A 24,383-nucleotide genomic window follows, 5' to 3' on the forward strand; every position below is an offset into this window, starting at 1 on the left:
TTTAACAGCAGCAATAGTGACAATTTTGAAAGCAGAAGATCAGTATCAAAGCAGCTAAAAACATGGAGAAGGACATTTGTAAAATGCAGCTTTAAACATATTAAAACAAGCAGCAGCTAAAATTAAATGAAGGGCACAATCCTATTGGGATAGATGGTCGCCTCTGACTTCCTCTGGAGTTGGAGGCAGCCGCCTACCCGGTGCAGGGTGGCTGAAGCACGGAGGAGAAGATTCCTTCTGCGCCCTGGCTGCCCTGCAATTAGCCTGAGACACTCGATTTCGGGGGTCTAAGCGCGGCTTCAGGGAGGGGGCAGGAACAGGGCTGGAGACCACATAGGAAGCAGCCAGAACAGCTTCCCTGGTCTCCTCCCCTCCCCGCCCCTGGGAATGCCCCCTTTCTGCCCTGTCCATGCTCTGTGTTACAAGCATGCACAGGCATGGAGGGGAAGCTGCCGTGGTTCTCTCTGTCCCGGCTATGAGCAGGAGGGGAGCACAGTTTCCTGGTTTCGAGCTCCGATCTGGGAAACTGGGAAATCCTGCTGTCTAGGGGACATTGGAATGCTCTTTAAAGGCCCAGGAGAAGAAAAAGGTCTTCATTTGGCACCAGAAAGTCAACAAGAGCAGTTTCTGCACCTTCCACTTCCACGGCCTTCCTGACGGGCCAGTCTGGATTGTCTTCTTCCTCTACAGTTTTAGCCTGGTCAGACCCTCCTTTGGTATTAGCTACTCCTGTGAATAGTTTTCTGCACCTCTTTCTTGCCCCTCCTTCCTGCCTGCTTTCTCAATGGGCACCTGCTTTATCTATAGTTCTAGCCTGATCATTGCCTCTAAGTGCACTTTCTTTGCGTATCCACGAATTATATGTGCAGATATTTACATTTTACTCATGAGCCAATTTGTCACTCTTGGTTTTTCTCAGGTTCTCATTTTTCCCAAACGTAGGTTCATTCTATCCCCAACTTTGAGAATTCTTTTTAAAAGCTGAAAATTCACACTCAATGTTGTGCACGTTTCTTCTCAAACACATGTTTTTGTATGTGATTTTGCCTAATATGCACATTTGTGCAAGCAGTTTTCTTAATATAATGCATTTTTGAAGATTATCTTCACTAATATATGCATTTCTATATGCATTTTTTGATTAGGCAACTCCATTCCAAAATTTGAAGGAGTGCGACCTTCAAAGGATAATTGAGTTTTGGGTTGTGTATTGGTATGAAAGCGTGAAGTTTGGTAAGTTCACATTAAAATGTTGATCAAACAAATTCCTCCCCCATCCATATTACATTTATTGCTACACATTACATGTATAACAGTGACTTTCCCATGGTCACCATGGAAACATTATGATTAAGCAGGAATTCAAACTCAGTTCTCCAACACCAGTCAGCCAGAACCAACTCCTAATTACACTTATCTTAGCTGGAGATCTTTTACAGGGCTAGCAGATTTAATTGTCCATAACCAGGGCCAGCCACCAAGAATGAATCACGGCTCCAGTTCTCCACTGCCTTCAGCCACCAATAAAAGTGTCCAACCTAGCAAATCTACTGTAAAGGACAAGCTGAAAAGTTTCTAGGCTGTCCATGTTCTTAAGTTTTCAGGCTGAGTAAAGAATGAGGATGACTCTGACTCACTGGAAGCAAATGGCCAATGGCACAAATTGCTGAGCAGGCATGAGGAAGCCTGCTCCTGCTCAGGCAGAAATGTTGCTTCTGCTGAACCCTGTAGGATATGATTCTCCCTGGGGGTGATGGAAGTTTCATTAAGAAAATCCAAGGTTTTTAAAAATCCCCCGGATGAACACAGGAAATGGGGCGAAAAGACAAAGCGTCCATGAAGGAGACTCTGATCTGTGTGTGTGTGTGTGTGTGTGTGTGTGTGTGTTTAATGTTAAAGCCCATAAGCGTGGGGTGGGGGGAGAGATAAAGAAGAGGGACAGACTGTTCCCTGTTGTAACAGAAGACTTTTTTTGTTTTTTTCAAAATGGGAATTCATTCACAACTTTGACAGTATTTCTCTGAGCTTGAATGAGAATGACAGGTGACTGTAAGGATAATACTTGGTTGGATATTGTATATACCTCTTTAGGCGTTATTCTCCCCTGCCCACCCCACCCCTGCCTGCCCCTGCCAATGTGTTTGCCTATTCAAGCTCATGGTGCCTCAGTAAACCAGTGTGGGGAATTGCAAAAAGACTCGGCAAGGGGTGTGGGACTCTTGCCTCAGGGCTCCCACTCAGGCCTTAGACCAGCCTTCCCCACCCTGGTTGCCCACCAGATATTTTGGACCACAACTCCCAGGATTCCTGCCCATTGTCCATGTTGGCTGGGGTGACGGGAGCTAAAGTCCATAACATCTGGAGGGCACCAGGTTAGGGAAGGCTAGACAGCACACAGCTTTCCACCTCCTCCTTCCTGGGGTCCACTACCAGGCACCCAGCTGAGCGCCAGGGAAGTCCTCCTTAGCTTGGCCACATCCCATCCTGAAACGCCTGACAATGGATGCCCACTTCCTGCTTCCTTGCTAGCTGATACGACTTCCTGCTTATTCCTCAGATCCTCCATGATCACCATATCTTGTGAGCCTGGGAACTTCCAGGATGAACGTGGAATCACTGTCTTCCCCTCTGGTGGGCATGGGCACACCTCCACTGTCATGGCAATGGAGGCAACCGCACTTGCCCCATCACCTCTCCTCGGTTCATTGCTTCCTCGCAGCCATGGATCCTGTGCCAGCTCCACGGGGCCAGTTTGCTCATGAGTCAGCACCATTCTCTTGCGTTTTCGGGTGCCACAGACATAGATCTCTCTCTTCAGTGATTTATCTGCTTTGAGAGAACAGCTGCCCATTTTGAACACAAGAGATTCAGCGAAGAAGAATGAATAAATAATGACAAACACAGTGCACTAGAAATAAAATAAGGAGGACTATAGTCCTCCGCATAGAAATGAATCGGCGCTTTTGTTGGGCGGGTTCATCCTTCTCCCTAGATACCTGAAGACTTAGGGCTCATGCTTCCTGAACTGGTCACATAGGTTTTCTAACCCAGCCAAGGACCGCTGGGATGACATCACGGCACAACGTCTGACATCAGGGAATGTCAGTAAAGAAAATCATGTGAGTCAACACAGCCAATCAGGTTTTGCTGGGTAATGACATCTCTCAGGGCAATTTAATAGAAGAGGCAGTAGCATTCCAGGACTCCTAGCTCCTGCTATCCGCTCCTTGTTACCAGTGCTAGGGAATGAACCTGGAACCTCCTGCATGCAAAGCGAGCGCTCCACCACTGAAATACTTGCCTGGTGGTGCTGCCGACTCTTTTGTCTTTTTGTGCCGGGTTTTTAAAAAATTGTTATTATTCTCATGGGCTGGCATGGGTATATTTTAGACTCTATGCATCTCGCCGTACTCCCTGGTTTTACTCTTAAGAGCTGCTCTTTTTATTGTCATTTTAATTGGCTTTACATTGTTATTAATCAGGTGTTTAAAATCTTTTTATGAGCGGCCTCTTGGCTGAAAAAGGCAGCGAGAACAACAACAACAATAATTGAAATAAACAAACAACTGGGGTGAAATTTTAATAGCCAGTACCAGGCAGACAGCTTTGACTGGTCAGCATAAGCAATACAAGGAAAAGAAGTATGTTGTAATAGAATTGGTGTGCCTTGCAGGACAGACGGCTTCCTAGATGAAATTTTCCCCGTTTTGAGATGAACAATATTATTACTCCCCTGGGATTTGGGCTGAGCTGCTTCCCATCCGCTGGCCTGTCCCCTGATCCATCAAGACAGATGGTCGCCCTGCAGGAACCTAGCTATCAAATCGGAATATTTGGGAGGGGGGCAAGAACAGCTTGCTAATTCACCCTCTCTGCAGCATCTTGACAGCCTCTCATTAATCACAGTTCCTTACTGCCAAGCAGGGCATTGATGGGAGCCCCATGTTCTCCCCCTCCCTGTTCCTCGTCTTTGCTCCCCACACTGGCTCCATTCCGTGTTTTCCTTTGAACCAAAATGAATTTCTCCTGTGATGAAAAATAACCAGTTTCCAAAGAACTCTACGGCCTCAGATAAAGTAAGAATAACACACTCGGAAAACATCAAAAGTACCAATGAGAGAAAGGGATGGGGTCGGGGGGGTACGCTCCTTGCTATTTTGGGAACTGTAGGTCAGATCCATGTTTACAGTGTTCATAGGACGATCCCAAGGGAGGCAGACGTTGCTCAACATCTCCAATGTAGTGGCAGCTTTAAAAGGGTGCTGTTCCCCAACCTGGTGCCCCCCCCAAGATCTGCTGGGCTACAAGTCCCAGTGGCGGTGCTGTCTGGGGATGTTGGGGGTGTAGGTGCCAAAAAGGAAGGGCAGAAGAGAGAAACCCAGTGCAGTCCCAAGACCAAGACGAATTGGCAGGCCCTCTCCACAAAATATCTCCTTATGCTGAAGTGGTGTGTGTGTGTGTGAAGCCAGCCTCTACAAAGTCAGCAACCACTGGAGGAGAGGTACTGGGAGAGTCTTACAGCAGGGGGTCCCTGACACTGCACCCAGGGGTGCCATGGCTCCCAAGGGGACCTCCAACGGTGCCCCTGAAGCTCTCCACTCCCTGTCCTCTTCACAAATGTATTTTTAGTTTTAAAAAACCTTGAGAAACATTAGGGTGCTGGGTTCCCCTTCCTGTTCCTGAACCTGCTGCTGATCAGCTGTTCAGTGGGCAAGAAGAGAAGGAAAGAGTCGCTTCCTGGCCGCACCCAATCTTCTTCCATCCCGGAAGACCTTTTCCCTTTGCACTTTCTCTCTCTCTCTCTCACCACTCCCCGCCCCTAGCTTTGTTATTTCTCTCTACCCAACCCCTCTCTTTGCTATTACTCTGCCTTCCCTGTCCCTAGTCTTCTTCTTTCTCTCCCTGCCTGGACCCTAGCTTTGCTCTTTTCCCCACTCACCCCTTTATCTTGCTGTTTCCCTCCACTCCCAGCCTCTAGCCTTGCTCTTTCTCTCCCACTCACCCCCCCTTTATCTTGCTGTTTCTCTCCACTCCCAGCCTCTAGCCTTGCTCTTTTTTCCACTCACCCCTTTATCTTGCTGTTTCCCTCCACTCCCAGCCTCTAGCCTTGCTCTTTCTCTTCCCCACCACCGCTTTCCCTTGCTGTTTCTCCCCCCTCCTAGCTTCGCTCTTTCTCTCCCCTCTATTCATTTGCCTTGCTATTTTCCCATCCCTCCCAGCCTCTAGCCTTGCTATTTCTGTCCCCATAACCTCTTTTGACTAGCCAGGCCCCCACAGCAGCCATTATGTGACTAGCCACATCCTCCGTGGGACCCATTTTGTGGTGGTGCCCACAGCAGTTTCTCAAATCCCCAAATGTGCCCACAGGTCCAAAAAGGTCAGAGACCCCTGTCTTAGAGGGTCTTACTCACAATCTGTTTATCTTTGAATGTAGAGGTTAGGAAGGGATGGTATGGAAGAAGCAGCTGGCACAAAGAGACAGGGCTAGATCTCCTAACTCAGGCTCAGGGCACGTTGCCAGCATCCAGCAAGCATGGTGAATCTAGGCTGTTTCTGCCAACCTCTTGCTTCTTCCAGCATCATTGCTCATGGCTTTGCACACTCAGGATTGTGTGTGCGTGAGTGTGTGTGACACTCATCTCTATTCATGCAAGCATTTGTAGATTTTTGCAGTCTTCCAATGCCTGCAATAGTTGTTTTGACCAGAGACAAGGCCGAGCCAAGACATCCGATGGAATACATGACAGAATTTCCCTTTACAACCATTGCCTGTCTCTAATGCATGGTTTCTATGGACATTATATTTCATGTGTTCCAGATAGCCAGCCTCCTGCTTTCTATCAAAATAAGTTGGAAACGCTTCTACCCATTTAATCAAGCCTAACCAAAGCTCCCCCCTTCATGGATCACTGCCTTGTTGTGGCGAAGGGGCTTGCATAACTCAGTGAAGCCATAAGCTATGCTGTGCAGGGCCACCCAAGACGGACAGGTCATGGCAGAGAGTTCTGACAAAATGTGGTCCACTGGAGAAGGAAATGGCAACCCACTCCAGTATTCTTGCCAAGAAAACCCCATGGAACGTATCACAACGCTGAAAGGTATGACGCTGGAAGATGAACCCCTCAGGTTGGAAGGTGCCCAATATACTACTGGGGAATAGCAGAGGAAATTTCCAAGTAGCGCCAGAAAGAGTGAAGCAGCTGGGCCAAACCCGAAAGGACACTCAGCTGTGGATGTGTCTGGGGGGAAAAGAAAATCCAATGCTGTAAAGAACAATATTGTTTAGGAACCTGGAATGTAAGATCAATGAATCAAGGCAAGCTGGAGGTGGTCAAACATGAGATGGCAAGCTTGAACATCGACATCTTGGGAATCAGCGAACTAAAATGGACAAGCATGGGCGAATTTAATTCAGGTGACCATTATATCTACTACTGTGGGCAAGAATCCCTGAGAAGAAATGGAGTAGCACTCATAGTCAACAAAAGAGTGGGAAAAGCAGTACTGGGGTACAATCTCAAAAACGACGGAATGATCTCAGTACGAATCCAAGGCAAACCATTCAACATCACAGTAATTCAAGTCTATGCCCCAACCACTGAGGCCAAAGAAGCTGAGGTTGATCGGTTCTATGAAGACCTACAACACCTTCTAGAACTAACATCAAAAAAAGATGTCCTTTTCATCATAGGGGATTAGAATGCTAAAGTAGGAAGTCAAGAAATCACCGGGACAACAGCCAAGCAATGCCTTGGTGCACAAAATGAAGCAGGACAAAGGCTAATAGAGTTTTGCCAAGACAACACTCTGATCATAGCAAACACTCTTTTCCAGCAGCACAAGAGGCGACTCTACACATGGACATCACCAGATGGTCAATATCGAAATCAGATTGATTATGTACTTTGCAGCCAAAGATGGAGAAGCTCTATACAGTCAGTAAAAACAAGACCTGGAGCTGACTGTGGCTCAGATCATGAGCTTCTTGTTGCAAAATTTCGGCTTAAACTGAAGAACGTAGGGAAAACCACTAAACCATTCAGGTATGACCTCAATCATATCCCTTATGAATATACAGTGGAGGTAAGGAATAGATTTCAGGGATTAGACCTGATAGACAGAGTGCCTGAGGAACTATGGATGGAGGTCCGTAACATTGTTCAGGAGGCAGCAACTCAATCCATCCCAAAGAAAAAGAAATGCAAGAAAGCAAAGTGGCTGTCTGATGAGGCTTTACAAGTAGCTGAGGAAAGGGAAGTGAAAAGCAAAGGAGAAAGGGGAAGATATATCCAAATGAATGCTGAGTTCCAGAGAATAGCAAGGAGAGACAAGAAGGTCTTCTTAAATGCAAAGGAATCGAGGAAAACAATAGAATGGAAAAGACTAGAGTTTACATTCCAATTCCAAAGAAGGGCAATGCCAAAGAGTGTCCAAACTACCGTACAATTGCGCTTATTTCACATGCCAGCAAGGTTATGCTCAAAATCCTACAAGCTAGGCTTCAGCAGTATGTGAACCGAGAACTACCGGAAGTACAAGCTGGGTTTCAAAGAGGCAGAGGAACCAGAGATCAAATCACCAACATTCGCTGGATCATGGAGAAAGCAAGAGAATTCCAGAAAAACGTCTATTTCTGCTTCATTGACTATGCTAAAGCCTTTGATTGTGTGGATTACAACAAACTCTGGCAAATTCTGAAAGAGATGGGGGTACCAGACCACCTTACCTGTCTCCTGAGAAACCTGTACGAGGGTCGAGAAGCAACAGTAAGAACCAGACATGGAACAACCGATTGGTTCAAAACTGGGAAAGGAGTACGACAAGGCTATATATTGTCACCCTGCTTATTTAACTTATATGCAGAGTACATCATGAGAAATGCCGGGTTGGATGAATCACAGGTCGGAATTAAGATTGGCGGGAGAATTATCAACAACCTCCGATATGCAGATGATACCACCCTAATGGCAGAAAGCGAAGAGGATCTAAAGAGCCTCTTGTTGAGGGTGAAAGAGGAGAGTGCAAAAGCTGGTTTGAAACGCAACATTAAAAAAACTAAGGTCATGGCATCTGGCCCCATCACTTCCTGGCATATAGAAGGAGAATAAATGGAAGCAGTGACAGATTTTATTTTCTTGGGCTCCAAGATCACCACAGACGGTGACTGCAGCTATGAAATTAAAAGACGCTTGCTCCTTGGGAGGAAAGCTATGGCAAACCTAGACAGCATAATAAGAAGCAGAGACATCACCTTGCTGACAAAGGTCCGTATAATCAAAGCTATGGTTTTCCCAGTAGCAACGTATGGCTGTGAGAGCTGGACTATAAGGAAGGCTGAGCGCAGGTGAATTGATGCTTTCGAACTGTGGTGCTGGAGAAGACTCTTACGCGTCCCCTGGACTGCAAGGAAGTCAAATCAGTCAATCCGAAAGGAAATCAACCCTGACTGCTCATTGGAAGGACAGATACTGAAGCTGAAGCTCAAATATTTTGGCCACTTAATGCAACGAGAAAAGTCACTGGAAAAGACCCTGATGCTGGGAAAGATTGAAGGGAAAAGAAGAAGGGGACGGCAGAGGATGAGATGGCTAGATAGCATCACCAATGCAATGAATATGAACTTGAGCACACTCCGGGAGAGAGTGGAGGACAGGAAGGCCTGGTGTGCTATGGTCTGTGGGGTCATGAAGAGTCGGACACGACTTAACGACTGAACAACAAACCAAAGTTCCAAGGAGAAGACCCCCAAAGCTATTGTCTTGGCCACTGTATATTCTTGAGACCAAGAGGAGCAGAAGAGAGAAAGCCACAGGAAAGAAAGAACTTGTTGAAATGTTGATTACCAAGGACGGTGTGAGGCTTGCCAGAGGTCTCAAGGTTTTATCTACTCCAGGGGTCAACTTCTGGAACCCTGGAAGCAGTGGTGTAGTGGAGGCAGGGCTCACAGGGTCGAAGCACGGGGACGTTTTGATTAGCAGGGATGATGACATCATCTGCCAGCCTCACCTCAGACTTCCCTGCTCCCTCTGAGCTCAACTACAATCCTCACAGTAGCTGGGGGGCAGGGGATGGATTTTCCCAGCAACACTATATTTTTCTGAGCTATCTCTATTGCAATGAAAAGTCTCCTGGGAGCGATTAATGGGCAATGAAGACCCATTCACTTTACAAAAGACCTGCTCTTGGTGGAGATGAAAACTGCTAGAACTGGCTTGTTGACTTTGAGATAAAATGTTTCTCCCTGGTGCTGGGAAAAGAAATTCTTGGAAATTCTTTTTTTTTTTACCATTAATTTTAAAAAAAACATTAAAAAGGAAAAACGGGAAAAAGAAGGATTTGACACTTCTATGTCATACACACACACACACACACACACACATTAATATAAGCAGACCCTGTGCGGGGGTGGGGGGAGATCTTCACAACAACGGAATGAGAAGCACGTTGGAGTATTATTCAGATTTCATGGAATCGGCTTTGGTCTGTCAGGGACTCAGAAAGCAAGATAAGCTGAGTGCAGCATACCTTTAAAGTCTGGTTTTCAGGGATCGTACTGCACTTGAAAGGAACATACTTCTGGGTGGGAGAAGTAGACCTGGGTGTCATCAAACTGGCAGGGGCTGCTCAGTCAATGAGAGAGGCGTGTTCCTGGCCCATGTCCAGGCTCCCCCCTGCTACTACATTATTATGAATGGAGAGCAACTAGGTTTTCCCCATGTGTGCGGATTTCCCCAAAGAAGCCAAAATCCCCAGTTATCCAGTACAGCAGTTGAAGACTCCCTATGAAAGCATCCCGCCCCCCAATTTTGCCGCATTCCAGCAATCTGCCACAGAGTTATTGCTCCCACCCTATTTCCTTATGTGCACACATTTGCCTTGAGAACCTAGGGATGGTGGAGAATTCCGCCACGGATTCCAGTGAGGCCGAATGCACTGGCATTCAGTCCCCCAGAATCCGTGGCGGAATGGCCTCCTGCCCCCCCCACCTGCCCCGCGGAACCCCCTGGGACGGCACTTACTTGGGGCAGATGCAGTGGATGCAGCGGTGGATGCGGCGGCGGGTGTGGCATCGTCATCGCGGCAGCGGCGGCAGAAGGGGCGGCGGAAGGGGCAGCGGCGGCTGAAGGGGCAGCAGCGGCAGGGGCAGCAGGTGCGGCAGCAGCAGTGGTGGCGGAAGGTGCGGTGGTGGCGGAAGGTGCGGCGGTTGCAGTGGTGGCGGCAGGTGCGGCAGTGGCAGGGGCGGCGGCGGAAGGGGTGGCGGCGGAAGGGGCAGGGGGAGCGGAAGGGGCGGCAGTTGCGGCGGTGGGGGTGGCAGTTGCAGCAGCGGTGGCGGCAGTGGGGGTGACGGCGGGGGCGACGGCGGGTGCAGCTGGTCTCCTGGCCAGCCGTGGCTGGGCGCAGCATACGCAAATAGTGGCGGCTATGGCGGCCGCCATTTGCGTTTGCTATTTTTAGCCATTCTAGCCTACGTAAATATTTACGTAGGCTAGAACGGTGAAAAATAGTGAACGCAAATTGCGGCTGCCATAGCCGCCGCCATTTGCATACGCATTTTTTTTTTTTACTTTGCTGGACCATAAGGAAGGCTGAGTGAAGGAAGATAGATGCTTTTGAACTGTGGTGCTGGAGGAAAATTCTGAGAGTGCCTTGGACTGCAAGAAGATCAAACCAGTCCATCCTCCAGGAAATAAAGCCGGACTGCTCACTTGAGGGAATGATATTAAAGGCAAAACTGAAGTACACTGGCCACATAATGAGAAGACAGGATACCCTGGAGAAGATGTTGATGCTAGGGAAAGTGGAAGTCAAAAGGAAGAGGGGCCGACCAAGGGCAAGATGGATGGATGATATCCTGGAGGTGACGGACTTGACCTTGGGGGAGCTGGGGGTGGTGACGGCTGACAGGAAGCTCTGGTGTGGGTTGGTCCATGAAGTCATGAAGAGTCTGAAGCGACTGACCGAATAAACAACAATTACGGTTAAGTACAGGGACACAAATGGCAGCGGCTATGGCTGCCGCCATTTGCTTCCCTGCTGCCCAGCGGCCGGATGTCCAGCTGCCAGCGGAGCCGGCCAGCGGCTCCGCAGAATCCCTGCAGAGTGGAGCTGGCTGGGCAGGATTCCGGGGGGAGGGACGGAGTGCCTCCCCCCCGTCGAGGATTCCGGGGGGAGGGACGGAGCACCTCCCCCCCCACAGCGAAGCAGATCCGCGAAACTGTAAGTGACTTTCGTACATCCCTATCAGAGAACCCAAAATCCCTGGTTCTTGAGTGCAGCATCTGAAGGCTCCCCACTGAAAACATCCCCCTCCCCCAATTTTGCTGCATTCCAGCAATCTGTAGGAATGTCAGAGAATTCCACCACGGATCTCGGGGAGGCCGAATGCCAGGGATGAGACTTACCTGGGGCGGATCTTCCTGGTGGCGGCGGCTCCGGTGGCGGCTCTGGCGGCGGCGGCGGCTCCGGCGGCGGTTCGGCAGCAGCGGCTGCGGCGGCCAGTCTTCCGACTGGCTGCTGCCACCGCCATTTCCAGTAAAAAACAAACAAACAAACAAAGTGATAGGCTACGTAAAGATTTACGTAGGCTATCACGGCTAGATTTTTAAAAAAACACCGTGATAGGCTACGTAAATGTTTACATAGCCTATCACGGCTGACTTAAAAACAAACAAACACGCGTACGCAAATGGTGGCAGCCATGGCCGCTGCCATTTGCGTTCCTTATTTTGGCACGTCTTAGTCTACGTAAACATTTACGCAGACTAAGACGGCGAAAATAAGGGGAACACAAATAGCATAGATGCTATGCTATTTGCGTTCCCCTTATTTTCGCCGTCTTAGTCTATGTAAATGTTTACGTAGACTAAGATGTGCCAAAATAAAGAACGCAAATGGCGGCGGCCATGGCCGCTGCCATTTGCGTACGTGCATTTTTTGTTTTTTTTTTAAGTCAGCCGTGATAGGCTACGTAAACATTTACGTAGCCTATCACGGCTGACTGCAGGGACGCAAACGGCGGTGGCTACGGCCGCCGCCATTTGCGTCCCTGCTAGCCCGCAGCCGGATGTCCGGCTACTGGCGGAGCCAGCCGGCGACTCCACAGAATTCCTGGATTCTGGGAGGGAGGAATGGAGCACCTCCCCCCCCGGCCAGGATTCCGGGGGGAGGGACGGAACGCCTCCCCCCCAGCATCAACATAATCTGCGGAAAGGTAAGTCACTTTCGTACATCCCTAGCAATCTGTCACAGAATTATTGCTCCCACCACATTTTTCCCAATGTGCACACTTTTGCTTTAAGAAGCCAAAATCCCCAGTTCTCAAGTGCAGTATCTGAAGGCTCCCCGTGAGAGCAATCCCCTGCAATTTCACCCCATTCCAGAAAACTATTGCGGAGTTATTCTTCTACCACCACCCTTTTTCCTTCACTGGGCACTTTCTCTCTGCTTGCAATGATAGACTCCTGAGACCTTGCCAGATGGCAGAAGTGACTTAGCATAACATCAAAGAAGCGACTTTACACAATGTCAGAGATGCAATGTAACACAACAATGGAGAAGCAAAGTAAGATCAGAGAAGTGAGAAAATAAGATCAGAGAAGTGCATCATCATGGAGGCTAATTACTGGCAAAATGGGAGAGCTGGGTGATTCTGAAGGCTGGAAGGCTCAGCCAGGTGAAAGACACACCTGTGGGCAGGGCTATCATGCCGAAGTAAATGCGGAGGACAGGGGTACACATTACCAGAAGTGCGGAGAACAAGAATTAAAGAAATCCAACAGAGTAAAAGTAGTCTCAGAAAATCCAGCTTTTCCACCACAAATCTCTGGGGTGGCTGCAGATTGGCCACGATGTCATCTGCCACTGACCTCAAAATGCTCCCAATTTGCAGCAACTCCCGGTGAGGACAGCCCCCATATATATCTAAATAAGCATCCATCTGAGATTGACGGCTGCAGGAGAGATGTTCAAATGTACACTTCATAATCTTGATCTACATATCTATAAATACGCGCACATATATTGATATGGATCAACACACTGCTTGGACTCTCCTTGGAGGCATGGCTATGGGGGCTGTGAGGATGAGCACTTCCACTTCAAAATGTGCCACTGCTCCACTGCCTGAATGTTTGACCCGAGTCCAGGGGTGTATGCGTGTGCGTATGTGTGGGCGCGCTTTTGCTTTGCGGGTTGAATTTCAAAGATGGGGAACACAAAACTCACCGGCACTCCCCTCAGTCCTTCTGGTGCCTGTCACCAAATCTAAATTTTCATAAAGCCCTGCTGGAACTGCACTAGATTGTGACATAGCATTGTTCAGAAAAGCATTCCGGGGTGGGGGTGGAGGATAGCAGCTCCCACAGGGGGCTGTCCAAGAACAGAGGTGTAAAATGTGGGGGTGTTGGACTCGATGGCCTTGTAGGCCCCTTCCAACCCTACTATTCTGTGATTCTACTATTCTATGAAAATGTGAGTGAGAACTCACGCAAGTGGTTCTTATCTGCTTGGCTTCATGACATTTCATGGCATTAGCTTCCCCTCCCCCTGTCCATGCGCCTCAGGACCCTCACCTGAGCAACCAGGCCCTGCAAGGCTTCTAGCCCACCCGGTGCCACCCTGGACCCCACGGGATGCTGCTGGGCTATGCCTTCTGACCCCTGCTCCAAAATCCCACACTTTCTAGACTTGGTAAGTGTAGTCAGTAGCTTAAGTCCATTTAAGCCAGTTCCCTGATTTGCAGCATTAACCTGAAAAATCTCAAAATTGTGTTTGGGTGGTTTTTTTTAAAGGAGACTTCTTGGACATGAAATATGCCTGCAACTCTCATCTTCTCTTCTGACCTTTCGTTGTCCTCCTCCCTAATCTCATGTTTGTTGAGGCTGGGTCTGTCACTTGGCATGGGGGCTGCTGCTGCTCCTTCTCCTTCTCCTCCCTCCTAACAATTCAAGGCCTTGGCAGCCAGGCACCTTGGCCTGAAGCCATTTTGAACTTTCTCTTTAACTGGCTGGCCAATATTTTTCTTGCATTTTCCAATTCTGCTATAGCCCCCTCCCTCCTTTCTCCCCCCCTCCCCACCTCACCACCAGTGCCTCCTACTTGTTGTTTCAGGATCCAAATCCAAAGAAAACAGGTCCCATTAAGTGGTTCCAGCTGGGTCTGTGAAAAACAACCCTATCTTGGAAGAGCAATGTTGCGGCGGGGGGCGGGGGGCATGGGGACACAGGCCTTTTGGAAAGGCAGTCCAAGGCAGCAAATGCCTGGTTCCCACTCCCTGAGAAAGCAGCATTGCCATCGAGGCACTAGATTCCCCCACACTCCCTCTAAAGCCAAAATCATGCCTGCTGCTGCAGCAGTCGCCCATGGGTCTTGTTTTACTTAGGACAGTCCTCTATCTGAAGGGCTGTCAGAGGACAGCCCTCTCTTTTCAAGGCATCCTGCATTTGAAGGGCTGTCCCGTCCAATAAAGATAAAGAACCATCAGACGGAAGAGCAAATGGGCCTTGAAGCTGCCCATCAACAGCACCTGGACAGCAGACAGAACAAGGACCACCTGGGTCCCCTGGTCACAGTCTTCCACATTATGGTGAGGGGTAGTTCATTTCTATCCAAATGAGAATAATTATTTCTAAATTTGCATCTATACATATAAGTTAGCGTATGCACATTTCATGCCAATTGCTTTCCTCCTTTTTGGGTGATGTGTTTCTTCAGTTTTGGCAGTTTTGGCCACCCTACCAGTGCTATAATCAGTTCTAAGCCAAAACTGCCTGAAAGGTGAGCCAGGCCAGGCCTAGAGAGACAGACCCCTGGCATCATTTGAGTGCACTGCAAATGGATAGCATTTTAGTTTAGTTTCCACTGTCATGGCTTCCCTTGAAGAATCCAGGGAACTGAAGTTTGGTTAGGGACTGAGAATTCTCTGTGAGGTGATCCCTAGCTCACCCACCAACCTACCCGGGAACTACAATTCTCATAGCCTCACTGGGAATGCCTGTTAAATCGGGCTAACAGTGAAATCCTATGCATGTCTAATCAGGCTTAAGTTCCATTGGATTCAATGGAAGTTACTTCTGTGGTCCGTATTAATAACAGCCTCCCCTGACCTGGTGCCCTCCAGATGTGTTGGACTGCAACTCCCATAATTCCCAGCCAACTTGGCCTTCAGAGCGCACCAGCTTGGGAAGGCTAGTTTATAGGATTGCAGCCTCAATCCGTGTGGGTACGTGCCAATTTGCGGGACTCCTAGATTGCAATCTTGCAAGTTACAGGTGCAGGACATAACCCTTTAAATCTCTGGATAAAGCAGGAAGGAAGGCTGTCACACTTCTTCCCATGCCTCTCACAACACGAACCCACCCAGACACTACGATCAACATCTGAGGCCTTCCTCCGAGTGCTTCTTTTGAGGGAGGCTCAGAAGGTGGCAACAAGGGAGAGGGCCTTCTTGGTGGTGGCCTCCCTGTTATGGAATAGTCTCCCCACTGAGGTCTGCCTGGCACCAAGAGTGTCCTCTTTTTGGCACCAGGTTAAGACTGTCCTCTTTTCCCAGACATTTGACAGCATATAGTGGGGCATTTATGTCAGGTCCAGTATCTTATTGCAACTGTTTCAGCTGTTTTAAATTGTTTTTAAATTTTGTATTTTAAAAGATTTTATATCATGTTTTTATTATCTTATAGTTGTGGCTTGTAACATTTGTGAACTTTGGCTATTGGGCAGTATAGAAATAAAAATAAATAATAATTCCTCCCACTTACTCCTTCCCATCATCTAATCATCTTCAGCTTTTTCAGCACCAACACCATCCGTGCAACATACCTGGAGCTCTGTAGCTGCCTGGGGCTTGGGCAGAGGACCAGATCATGTGGAGGTGAAAGACAGAAGGAGCCATGGTCACCTTCTCACTCTCTTCAGCCAAGTTCACAGCATTTTGAATACGCTGCACATTTTATTTATTTTATTTATTTTGCAACATTTTGAATATGCTATGAATTTTATTTAAGTAAGACTGGCAGGAATGGGTTGCCCAGTTCAGTGACAGACAAATCCTGTGGTTGCACAGCAATCCTGAGGATTTGTGGAGTACACACAGTCCTGTCATCAGTCGTTTCACGCAGCCTCAAAACATGCCGATGTCTCTGCATGTAGCCACAGCCCACAGCGAAGAGTGCCGGCGGCGAGCTATGGCCCATGGCGGTGTAGGGGAAGCGTGGGGAGTGGGGGCTGGATTCAGTGTAAGTCACGGTCACCACCAGACAGTGCTGCTGCAGTAGCTTGTTGCTATTTCAGCCCAGCGCCCGCTCCGAAGGCATTTCATCTCCCCAGCATCGCTGCGTCAGCAGCACTTTCCCAGTAGCAACCTCGGACGCAGCTGTGTACACAGAAGAGGAGCAGGACAACAGCAAGGAGACATTCTCCCCGAGGAGCACGGGAAGGGGAGTTCCCAGCTCAAAGCCGCTGCAATGCAGAAGTGGCATCAAATGCACAAATGTCTGGCTATTTCCGTGGCTGTTTCCTTTAACAATAGCCCGGTTGGGACTGCAGCATGTGGGGAGGAGGGCTAACCCTTTCTCTCCATGTCATGGTCCCACTGAACCCGTGCCCCCCCCTCCCCAGCTGCTGTTAGTCCTAGGAGGGAAACGTCCATTGGTCCACTGGAACTCATTGGACAGTGAAGATCTCCCTTCAAGAGGCGCAATCCTGACAATATATGATGCACTGCTGCCTTGCCCCATGCAGGGGCAGTGGGGCTAGATCAGGGGTGGGCAACTAATCACCCTCCAGTTCAGTGGAGGCTGGTGGCTCTGATGTCAGTGGGGTGGTGCATCTGCTCTGGGTTTCAGTCAGAAGCATCAGAACTCTGGAGGAGCCATCCAAAGTGCGGAGCTTTAGAGTTCTTTTGGAGTTCTGACTGGTTCTGGCTGAAACCCGGAGCGGATGCATCACCCCACTGACATCAGAGGCACCAGCCTCCACTGCTCCAGATATTTGGGCCTACAATTCCCGTCATCCCTCACTATTGATTATTCTGGCAAGGGCTGATGGGAGTTGCAGGCCAAAACATCCGGGGGGGGGGCACAAGTTGCTCAGCCTTGAGCTAGAGCTACTTTGTATCTGCAACTAAAGGAGAAAAGAGTGCCTCTGAGCACGTGCAGTGTGTCTTCCAGTCATTAATATATTATCACAGCTAGGCCATGTTTGCCTTGAAATGTCCAGCAGGCAGCAGGGAGCAGGGCTGGGGAGACGGCGCTTCCAAGGAAGAGCCCAGGCACCTATCTTTTCTTTACAAACTGAGCATGTGTGTACAGACACTGTCTAAGATCACAGCCTTGCCTAGCCAGCAGAATTTTGTTCTTTCTTCTTTTTAGAGTGTGGTTTTTAAGTCAAACCTGCCCTGGAGATCTTGCACTTTCCAACATTTCGTAACTGAAAACAGGGGTGGGGGACAAGCCCTTGTGCACGTGTTACAGTTGTAACGTTTAGTAATTTAGGCTGCAGTCCTATGGTTTCTGGTACAGGCCATAGACTGGATCATAATAATAACCCTCTGAAGTCAGAGCCAAGGTTCTGGAAGACAGAATCTGATCTGCCATCCTTGCCCCTGCAGAAAGATCTGCGCCCCTTGCCTCTGTGACATCAGAGCTCTGACGTTGGAGATGGGAGAAAGGGAGATGATCATGGATCTAGTGTGGGTGGAGCAGGGAAGGTTCTGTAGGGTCCAAAGCCCTCCCAGCCTTTGGCAGGATCCAAAGCCCGCCATAGCATCCAAAGCTTTCCCCTCAACCACGTGGGAAATTTAGACCAGCCCTGGAGCTGGTCTAACTTCACTCACTCTCTCCAATTGGGAAGGAAGTTGTGTTGGGGGGGGAGATCTGTTAGGAGGAGCAGCGAATGCCATTCCTCCTCCTCTTCTGCCCAGGTGGCAGGGTGTTGGATGTATCAGGCACTCCTCCTCCATGGAGCACTCCTATGTCAACTATAGGATTGTCATCAGTGAGTTTAATCTATTTTTGAAAATCCTTTCAGTCAACTGAAAAGGTGTGCCCACTTCATCAGACAGCTTTTGGCAAAAAAACCCAGTTATGTTTGAAGAGAATAACTTATGAAAACTGTGGGTATCAGAGGCAACATCTCAGAAGAGGCATCCCTCCTTCTCACCCTCTCCTGTCTTAAGGAATGCCTCCTCTATGATGGCACCTGCTGTAAAATGCAAGTACAGGTACATAGGGATGTATGAAAAATTTGTTTCAGTTCATTTTTGATGAAGATTTAACCAGTTTGCACCTTCAGGATCAAACACGGACTTGGACGCAATCTGGAGTCGAAGTTGGTACATTTCTGAGCTTGCAATGTGATTTGCAGCCCCTTCCCCTCCAAATGCGCTCAACAGAGTGCATACATTTGAAAAATACACATGAAAAAAATCTTCTTTTGAAAAATGAGCACAAATACACTTTGATCAATGGGAGAAGAATGCACACATTTCAAAGATGCGCACAACTGATGCATCCATTTGGGAAAAGATTCATGAGATATGTTTGGATTCTCAAGCAGAAAGCAAAACACAAAGCTCGCAACCTGATATGGACTTGAGTTGGAACGAGCTTCAAGATGGAATTTAGGGAACTTTGGCGAGTTCGAGTTTTGCCGATTCGCACTACAAGTACATCGCCTAAAAACGATGCCCCCCCCCCTCCATAGCATAGAAGGCACATGCCTGCAGATTTAATCAGTAAATGACGTCTTAGGCTGCGATCCTAAGCTACTTACCTGAAGACCAGCCCCACTGGAGTCAACTGGATTTGTTTCCGAAGAAACCTCCTTAAGATGGGCTCCATGACAGACAGCCCACAGCTCCTCCTTCCTTTTCACATCCAGTGGCACCATCAGGGTGGACTTTGGGGCAGGAGCCCTGGGCCCTGCGCCGCAGAATGGAGGGCCCCCAACTGCAACAGGGCTGGTTTATCACATTTTGAAGTAAGTAAAGTACATGACCATCAAAGAAGAGGAGGAGGAGACCATTAAGTCCAGAGTCTAGTATTAACTAACAACTCTGCTAGGAACAAGGCATGCTCTCCCTGCACACCTTGTTTCTCAGATGAATTGCTGTAGCACAGCAGCGGAGATTTCCAGTGTCAAATCAGGGGCCATTTTCGGTGGCACAGAGCAGTGGCAACTCTGGGTGCACACGTGCAGCCCACCCCTGACCTAGTTGCACCACTGCTCACATCATGGATTACTGCCGGAGTGCCAGTCAACTCTACCCCTTCATCCTATTACACCAAACCTGGTGCCCTCCAGAGGTGTTGGGCTACAACTCCCATCATCCCACACTGGTTTCCCCAGGTTGGGGAAGGCTGTATTAACCTTTGCAGGCAGCTCTGGCCTGCCTGGTGTAGGGTGCATTCATGGACTCCACAATGGCCTGGCCTGCACCGGCTTCTAGACCACACGTGTTAATAAATGGACCAGAGCAGTTGTCTTTTTTCATCTTCAGTGTGTTTAACATAATGTCTCATGACAGTGGAGCTGTTTATACTTGAGTGTTGAGCAGTTGCAGCCCAAAGCCATTCACCGGCTTAGACCATCTGGCTTATTATGGGTAGAAGAAACGCACCAATATATATCCTGCATGTGTATGTATAGGTTTGCAGGCATGCACACTGAAGGCATCCATGTCACCCCTTCCCACTCAAAGGTTTTAAAGCTCTGAGTGAAGGAACGGAAACCTGAAGAAGTTGGGTGCACATGAGCCCTGCACATCAGCAACAGCATCTTAAAGACCATCCTGTTTTACCAAGGACACACACCAGGAAACAGACACTTTCTCTGATAAGCAAGGGCAGTTACAGGGCAGGTCCCAATCCCACTCAGAATAGGCCTTTAGCAGGGATGTCAATGGGGAGCAGGCTGTTGTTGAGCATGGTTGTCCATGTTCCCCATTCCGTTTCTCATGAAAAGGACAAGCCCAGGGCCCAGAGCTGATCTTTCCTTTGCTGTACAATTTAGTTCATTTCAGTTGTTCTCCAGTTGCTTTGGGACTCTGTCCCCCTGAGCCAGTCAGGGCTGCAGCTATTTGCGGGCCTGACGCAAGCAGTTGTTACTCAGAGATGACAGATGTGAACTCAGATGGGACTTGGGAGAAAAGAGGGCTTCCCTCCTTGGTGTGGCTGGCTCCTATTTGGGAGCCAGATGGCTGCAAAAAAGAGTGTGCTGGGGAGGGGGGGGGGCGCTGGACCCCTCACAAATATTCTAAGCCCCTTCCCTAAATTATCAACTTCCTCCCACCTTCTGTTTTCTTCTTTAACCAAGAGATATGTCACTAATTCTGCCTTCCCCAACCTGGTGCCCTCCGCAGATGTGTTGGAGTACAACTCCCATCATCCCTAGCCAGAATGGCCAATGGCGATGCTGGCGTGGGATGATGGAAGTTGTGGTCCAACACATCTGGAAGGTGCTGGCATATAAACTGGTCTGTTGCAGAAGGTGGTCTTAATGGGTTGGTGCTGTTTACTTCTTTTATTGTTGTATTTTTAATTGCGTTTTTATGCTATGTCTTAATTAAGATTTTGTTTTTAATCTGGATTTTATCATTAGCTGCCTTAACTTAAGTACCATTTTTTTGTGGGGGGAAGGCGGGATAGAAATTAATTCACTAAATGAAGGGTGTAATTCTATTCCTGTTTAGAAAAAAGTCCTGCAACTCCCATGCTGCCTGGGGAATGCTGGGAGTCGTAGGACTTTTTTCTGTCTAAACATGCATCGGATTGCACCCTAAAGAAATAAATAATACCAGTTTGAGGAGGGCTGCTCTAACTCTTTGACTTACATATGGGAACATGGGCAGGCCAATGGTTCCATAAGAAGTCAGTCTTTACGTCCCATCTTCCAGAACTGGGATTACGGACAAGCATTTGGCTTTCTTTCTTTTCTTTTAAAAAAATCCTTAACATTTGTTTTTATTTCATTAAAATTAATCAGCAAAACCACTCTACATATATTAGATTACTTGGATTTAGGTTTCCGCTCCTTGGCATTGCTTTCCATGGGCCATCCAGGATTCCCACAGTTCAGCTGCCCGCTGACACATACACAAGCCGATGCACATCAGTGCCTGGCTACGTGCCTCCAAAAATCCTCTGTGGAACGGAATTGACATGAGCCCCGGAAGCAAGTGTGGTAGCAAAATGAAGCAAACATTTCAGCCGCATACTGGGAACCCACATCCTCTGGCCTCATGCTCTGCTCTGATCCCAAAGGCAGGGTCAGTGGTAGGGGAGGGACTGGCCATCCTTTCTTGCTGGGGGAGAGGCACACTCTGAAAAATATTCATGCACATTTCCCCCTGCAGGCAGCCTGTTGGTGATTGATTTGCCAGGAGGCGATGGCGTTTTGCATGTGCTCCATGGCATGGTTCCATGCAACTGTTCCGCAGGTACAGACCCAGTCAAGTTCCTGCCTTTGTGCATTGTATAGGTGATTCCAGACTCTGAATTCAGGGCCGGCAGAAATTCCATTCTGAAGTTCAAGAAAGGGCAAGGGAGGAGCTTTTGCTTTCAGATCCTTACTGATTCATCACTGCCATTAGGGTGGCCATGTGTCCGACTTGACTTTATTTGAAGGCATCCTCTGTCTGAAGAGCTGCCTAGTCCAAGTCCAGTTTAAATACCAAGAACCCAAAGGAGGCTGACCTGCTGAGGCCTTGAAGATGCCCATCTACAGTTAGCTTCTGGGCAGCAGACTGATCAGCAGGCACACAGGTCACCTGGTCACCGTCTTGCCCAGGAGGGATGTACAGATATTGTGAAATCCATTCCCTCTGCCTTTGGTGGGTTGTCAGGCATCTGTCATCCCATCATCCACTCCTTGACAGAATCAGATTCTTTGTAGGGATGCATGAGAATTTTGTTCCATTTGTGCTCATGCGCATTAGTGCTAATTTGCACTTCTGCTCATGCGCATGAGCACAAGTGCGACTTTGTGCAAATACTCCCCCAAATATTTTTTTAAAAAAATGTCTGCAAGTCCACAGAACCCATGCAACTCAGAAAAAGCTGGTGTGCTGTGTAATTTACAGGTCAGATTCATACAAATCCGAACTCATTTGAATCCGTTGTGGATTTCTCCAACATCCCTATTTCCCACTATGGCGAGATGTATGGTATTTCTATTTAAATGATACTGGTTTGTTTCTAATCATGCATCTATACATATAAATTAGCACGTGCAAATGTTATGCAAATCTGTGCCTGCTTTGGTCCTCTTTTATAGTGATGCATTTCCTCTTTTTAGTGGCCCCCCAGGCTACCATTTATCTCTAGTAGTCCTCCATTTATATTTCCCCACTGTGAGTTAATAATAATAATAAAAACAACAGCATTACTTCCCCCTGTCTCTCCCAGTTTCAAACATCCTGTCATATTCCAGCGTGACCAAGAAATAGAAGCTGAGGCAGGGCCATGCAGACAGGAGAGGCGGAGCTACGCAGACAGAAAGCAGGCCTGATTCTCCATGCCTGGGGGTCACCACAAGCAGGAAGCCAATGTCCCAGAGGGTACCCAATTACTTCCTCCTTTGTAAAGCAAGTGCTTCCATTCATCCCCGTGGGGCAAAGCAAAGCACTGTGACATGTGGGAACACTGCTGTGCTGGGGGGGTATACCCCCACCCCTTACACTGGGCTACTTCACCTTGGCTGTCACGGATCCTGCAAGAGGGAGGGGGTGACATACAGCGTGCAGTGGGTAGAGATCTCCTGCACTACCACCACTGGGGGCCCTTGCAACGAACACGCCCTTCCCCTCCCCGAATGACAGCCGTTTCCCTAGTCAGGACAGTATCTATGCCAAAGTCTCTCCTTCCCCACCAACAGCCTGTGTGCGCTGCAGGTATTTTGCATGAGCAGGAGAAGGTGCTTGCAGAGAGAGGGAATTCCAAAAGCGCTTTGTCAAGACATTTACCAGCCCACACCTACGCCGGGATGGCCTGAAAGAAAGAAAACACAGAACCAGCCTCCCTGGGTGTCCAGAGGTGCTTCTTACTCGCCGCAGGCAACCAGGGGGGCTGCTTATCAGCCTGCGCTAATGTTCGAACATTTGCATTTCCTTCATTCTTCACCATGGCAGCCTCTCGCCCCCCTGCAAAGCAACTGGCCCTTCAGTATTCTGATGTTAACTGGCAACCTGAGATGGAAAGGCGGATCTGGTATCTGTGATGCTCACTCCAGGAGGGCTTAGAGCTCCTCCTGTTTTGCATGGGCCCCCATACCTCCAGGGCTCAGCCCCAGAACCCATCAGTTGATACCACGTCTCACATATCACACATACACTTTCTTCCTACACCCGCAGGAGGGGCGCAAGAGCTCCTGGGCATGAGAAGAGTGCCGTATTCTAGCCGTTGAGTCGCCGCGGCCAGTCCCCTGACATCTGGGCTCAGGCATCTCTTCTGGGCAAGCTTGAACCCTAGCGCCTCTCCGGTTCCAGGTCTATTGCGCCTTGCCCCAGGAAGACCCTTCCCTTACCTTCAGCAGCCATTGGGTGTTGTTTTCCAAGACCCTCTCGAGTTGCTGGACGCGCTGCGTGGACTGGTCGTTGTTCTGCAGCACAGGGCCGGCGGGGGAATCTCTCTGGAGAGTGTTGACGTTCAAGGTCTCTGCAGGGTGCTGGCAGGGCGGCAGGTCAGCCTCCGGCAGGACAAAGGTGTAACTGCAGCGTCCGTGCTGCACACGGTGAGATCGCCTGCGGATCCCGCCCTCTGTCGCCCTCCGCTGGCTGCCCGCCACCCAGAAAGCTGCCAGCAAGGACCCAAAGGCCCAAAGGTGGAGGTTGGCGCCCTTCCACATGGCTGCAAGGGGGCTGAGCGATGGGCCACCCAGCGGGTGCCAACACCCAGGTGTTATTCTCCAGGCAGAGGCTGATGATGGTGAAAACTACGCCGCCTCCTTGGATGCAGACTTGGGGGATGCAAGGGCTGGCTGCAGGAAACTCTCCAGCTCTCCTTTGCAAGGCACACTGCGTCTCTCCGTCCTTCGAAACACGTTGAAATTCCATAAACTCAGAACTTCCTTTCACCCCCTCCTCTTTTCCCCTCTCTTTCTAGCAGTCCCCCCCCCCCCGCGTCTCTGCTGTTTTATCATTATGCTGGCTCCTGCGGCAATATTGGGCAGTCTTGCCAAAAAAAAAAGGACCAAAAAAACCCCAGAAGAGTTTGATGCTTCCCCCACTCCCTCCTATCCCACTGCAAGAGCTCAAGTTTCAAATCTGAAGTTACGCGTGCGCGCGCGCACACGCACACAGCCAAGTCAACAGCTCATTCCAGGCCTATGCATAGATTCCATTTTTCTGAAACAAATGCCCCTGCAAGCTACAAATGTTTTATATAAAT

General features: G+C 48.9%; 1 protein-coding gene across 1 annotated transcript in view; it reads right to left on the reverse strand.

Annotated features, from left to right (window-relative positions):
• ANGPT4 (angiopoietin 4) overlaps positions 1 to 24,244 on the reverse strand; it is a 57,661-nt gene extending 33,417 nt beyond the window's left edge. Inside the window, exon 1 of the mRNA XM_084848433.1 lies at positions 23,521 to 24,244. Coding sequence (XP_084704559.1) covers positions 23,521 to 23,841 — 321 coding nt within the window. The 5' untranslated portion in view covers positions 23,842 to 24,244. The remainder of the gene's footprint in view (positions 1 to 23,520) is intronic.
• Positions 24,245 to 24,383: the final 139 nt, after the last annotated feature.

Source organism: Heloderma suspectum, chromosome 4 (genome assembly GCF_057233095.1).
Source record: "Heloderma suspectum isolate Gila_16-S chromosome 4, 16-S_ref, whole genome shotgun sequence".
NCBI lineage: Eukaryota > Metazoa > Chordata > Lepidosauria > Squamata > Helodermatidae > Heloderma > Heloderma suspectum.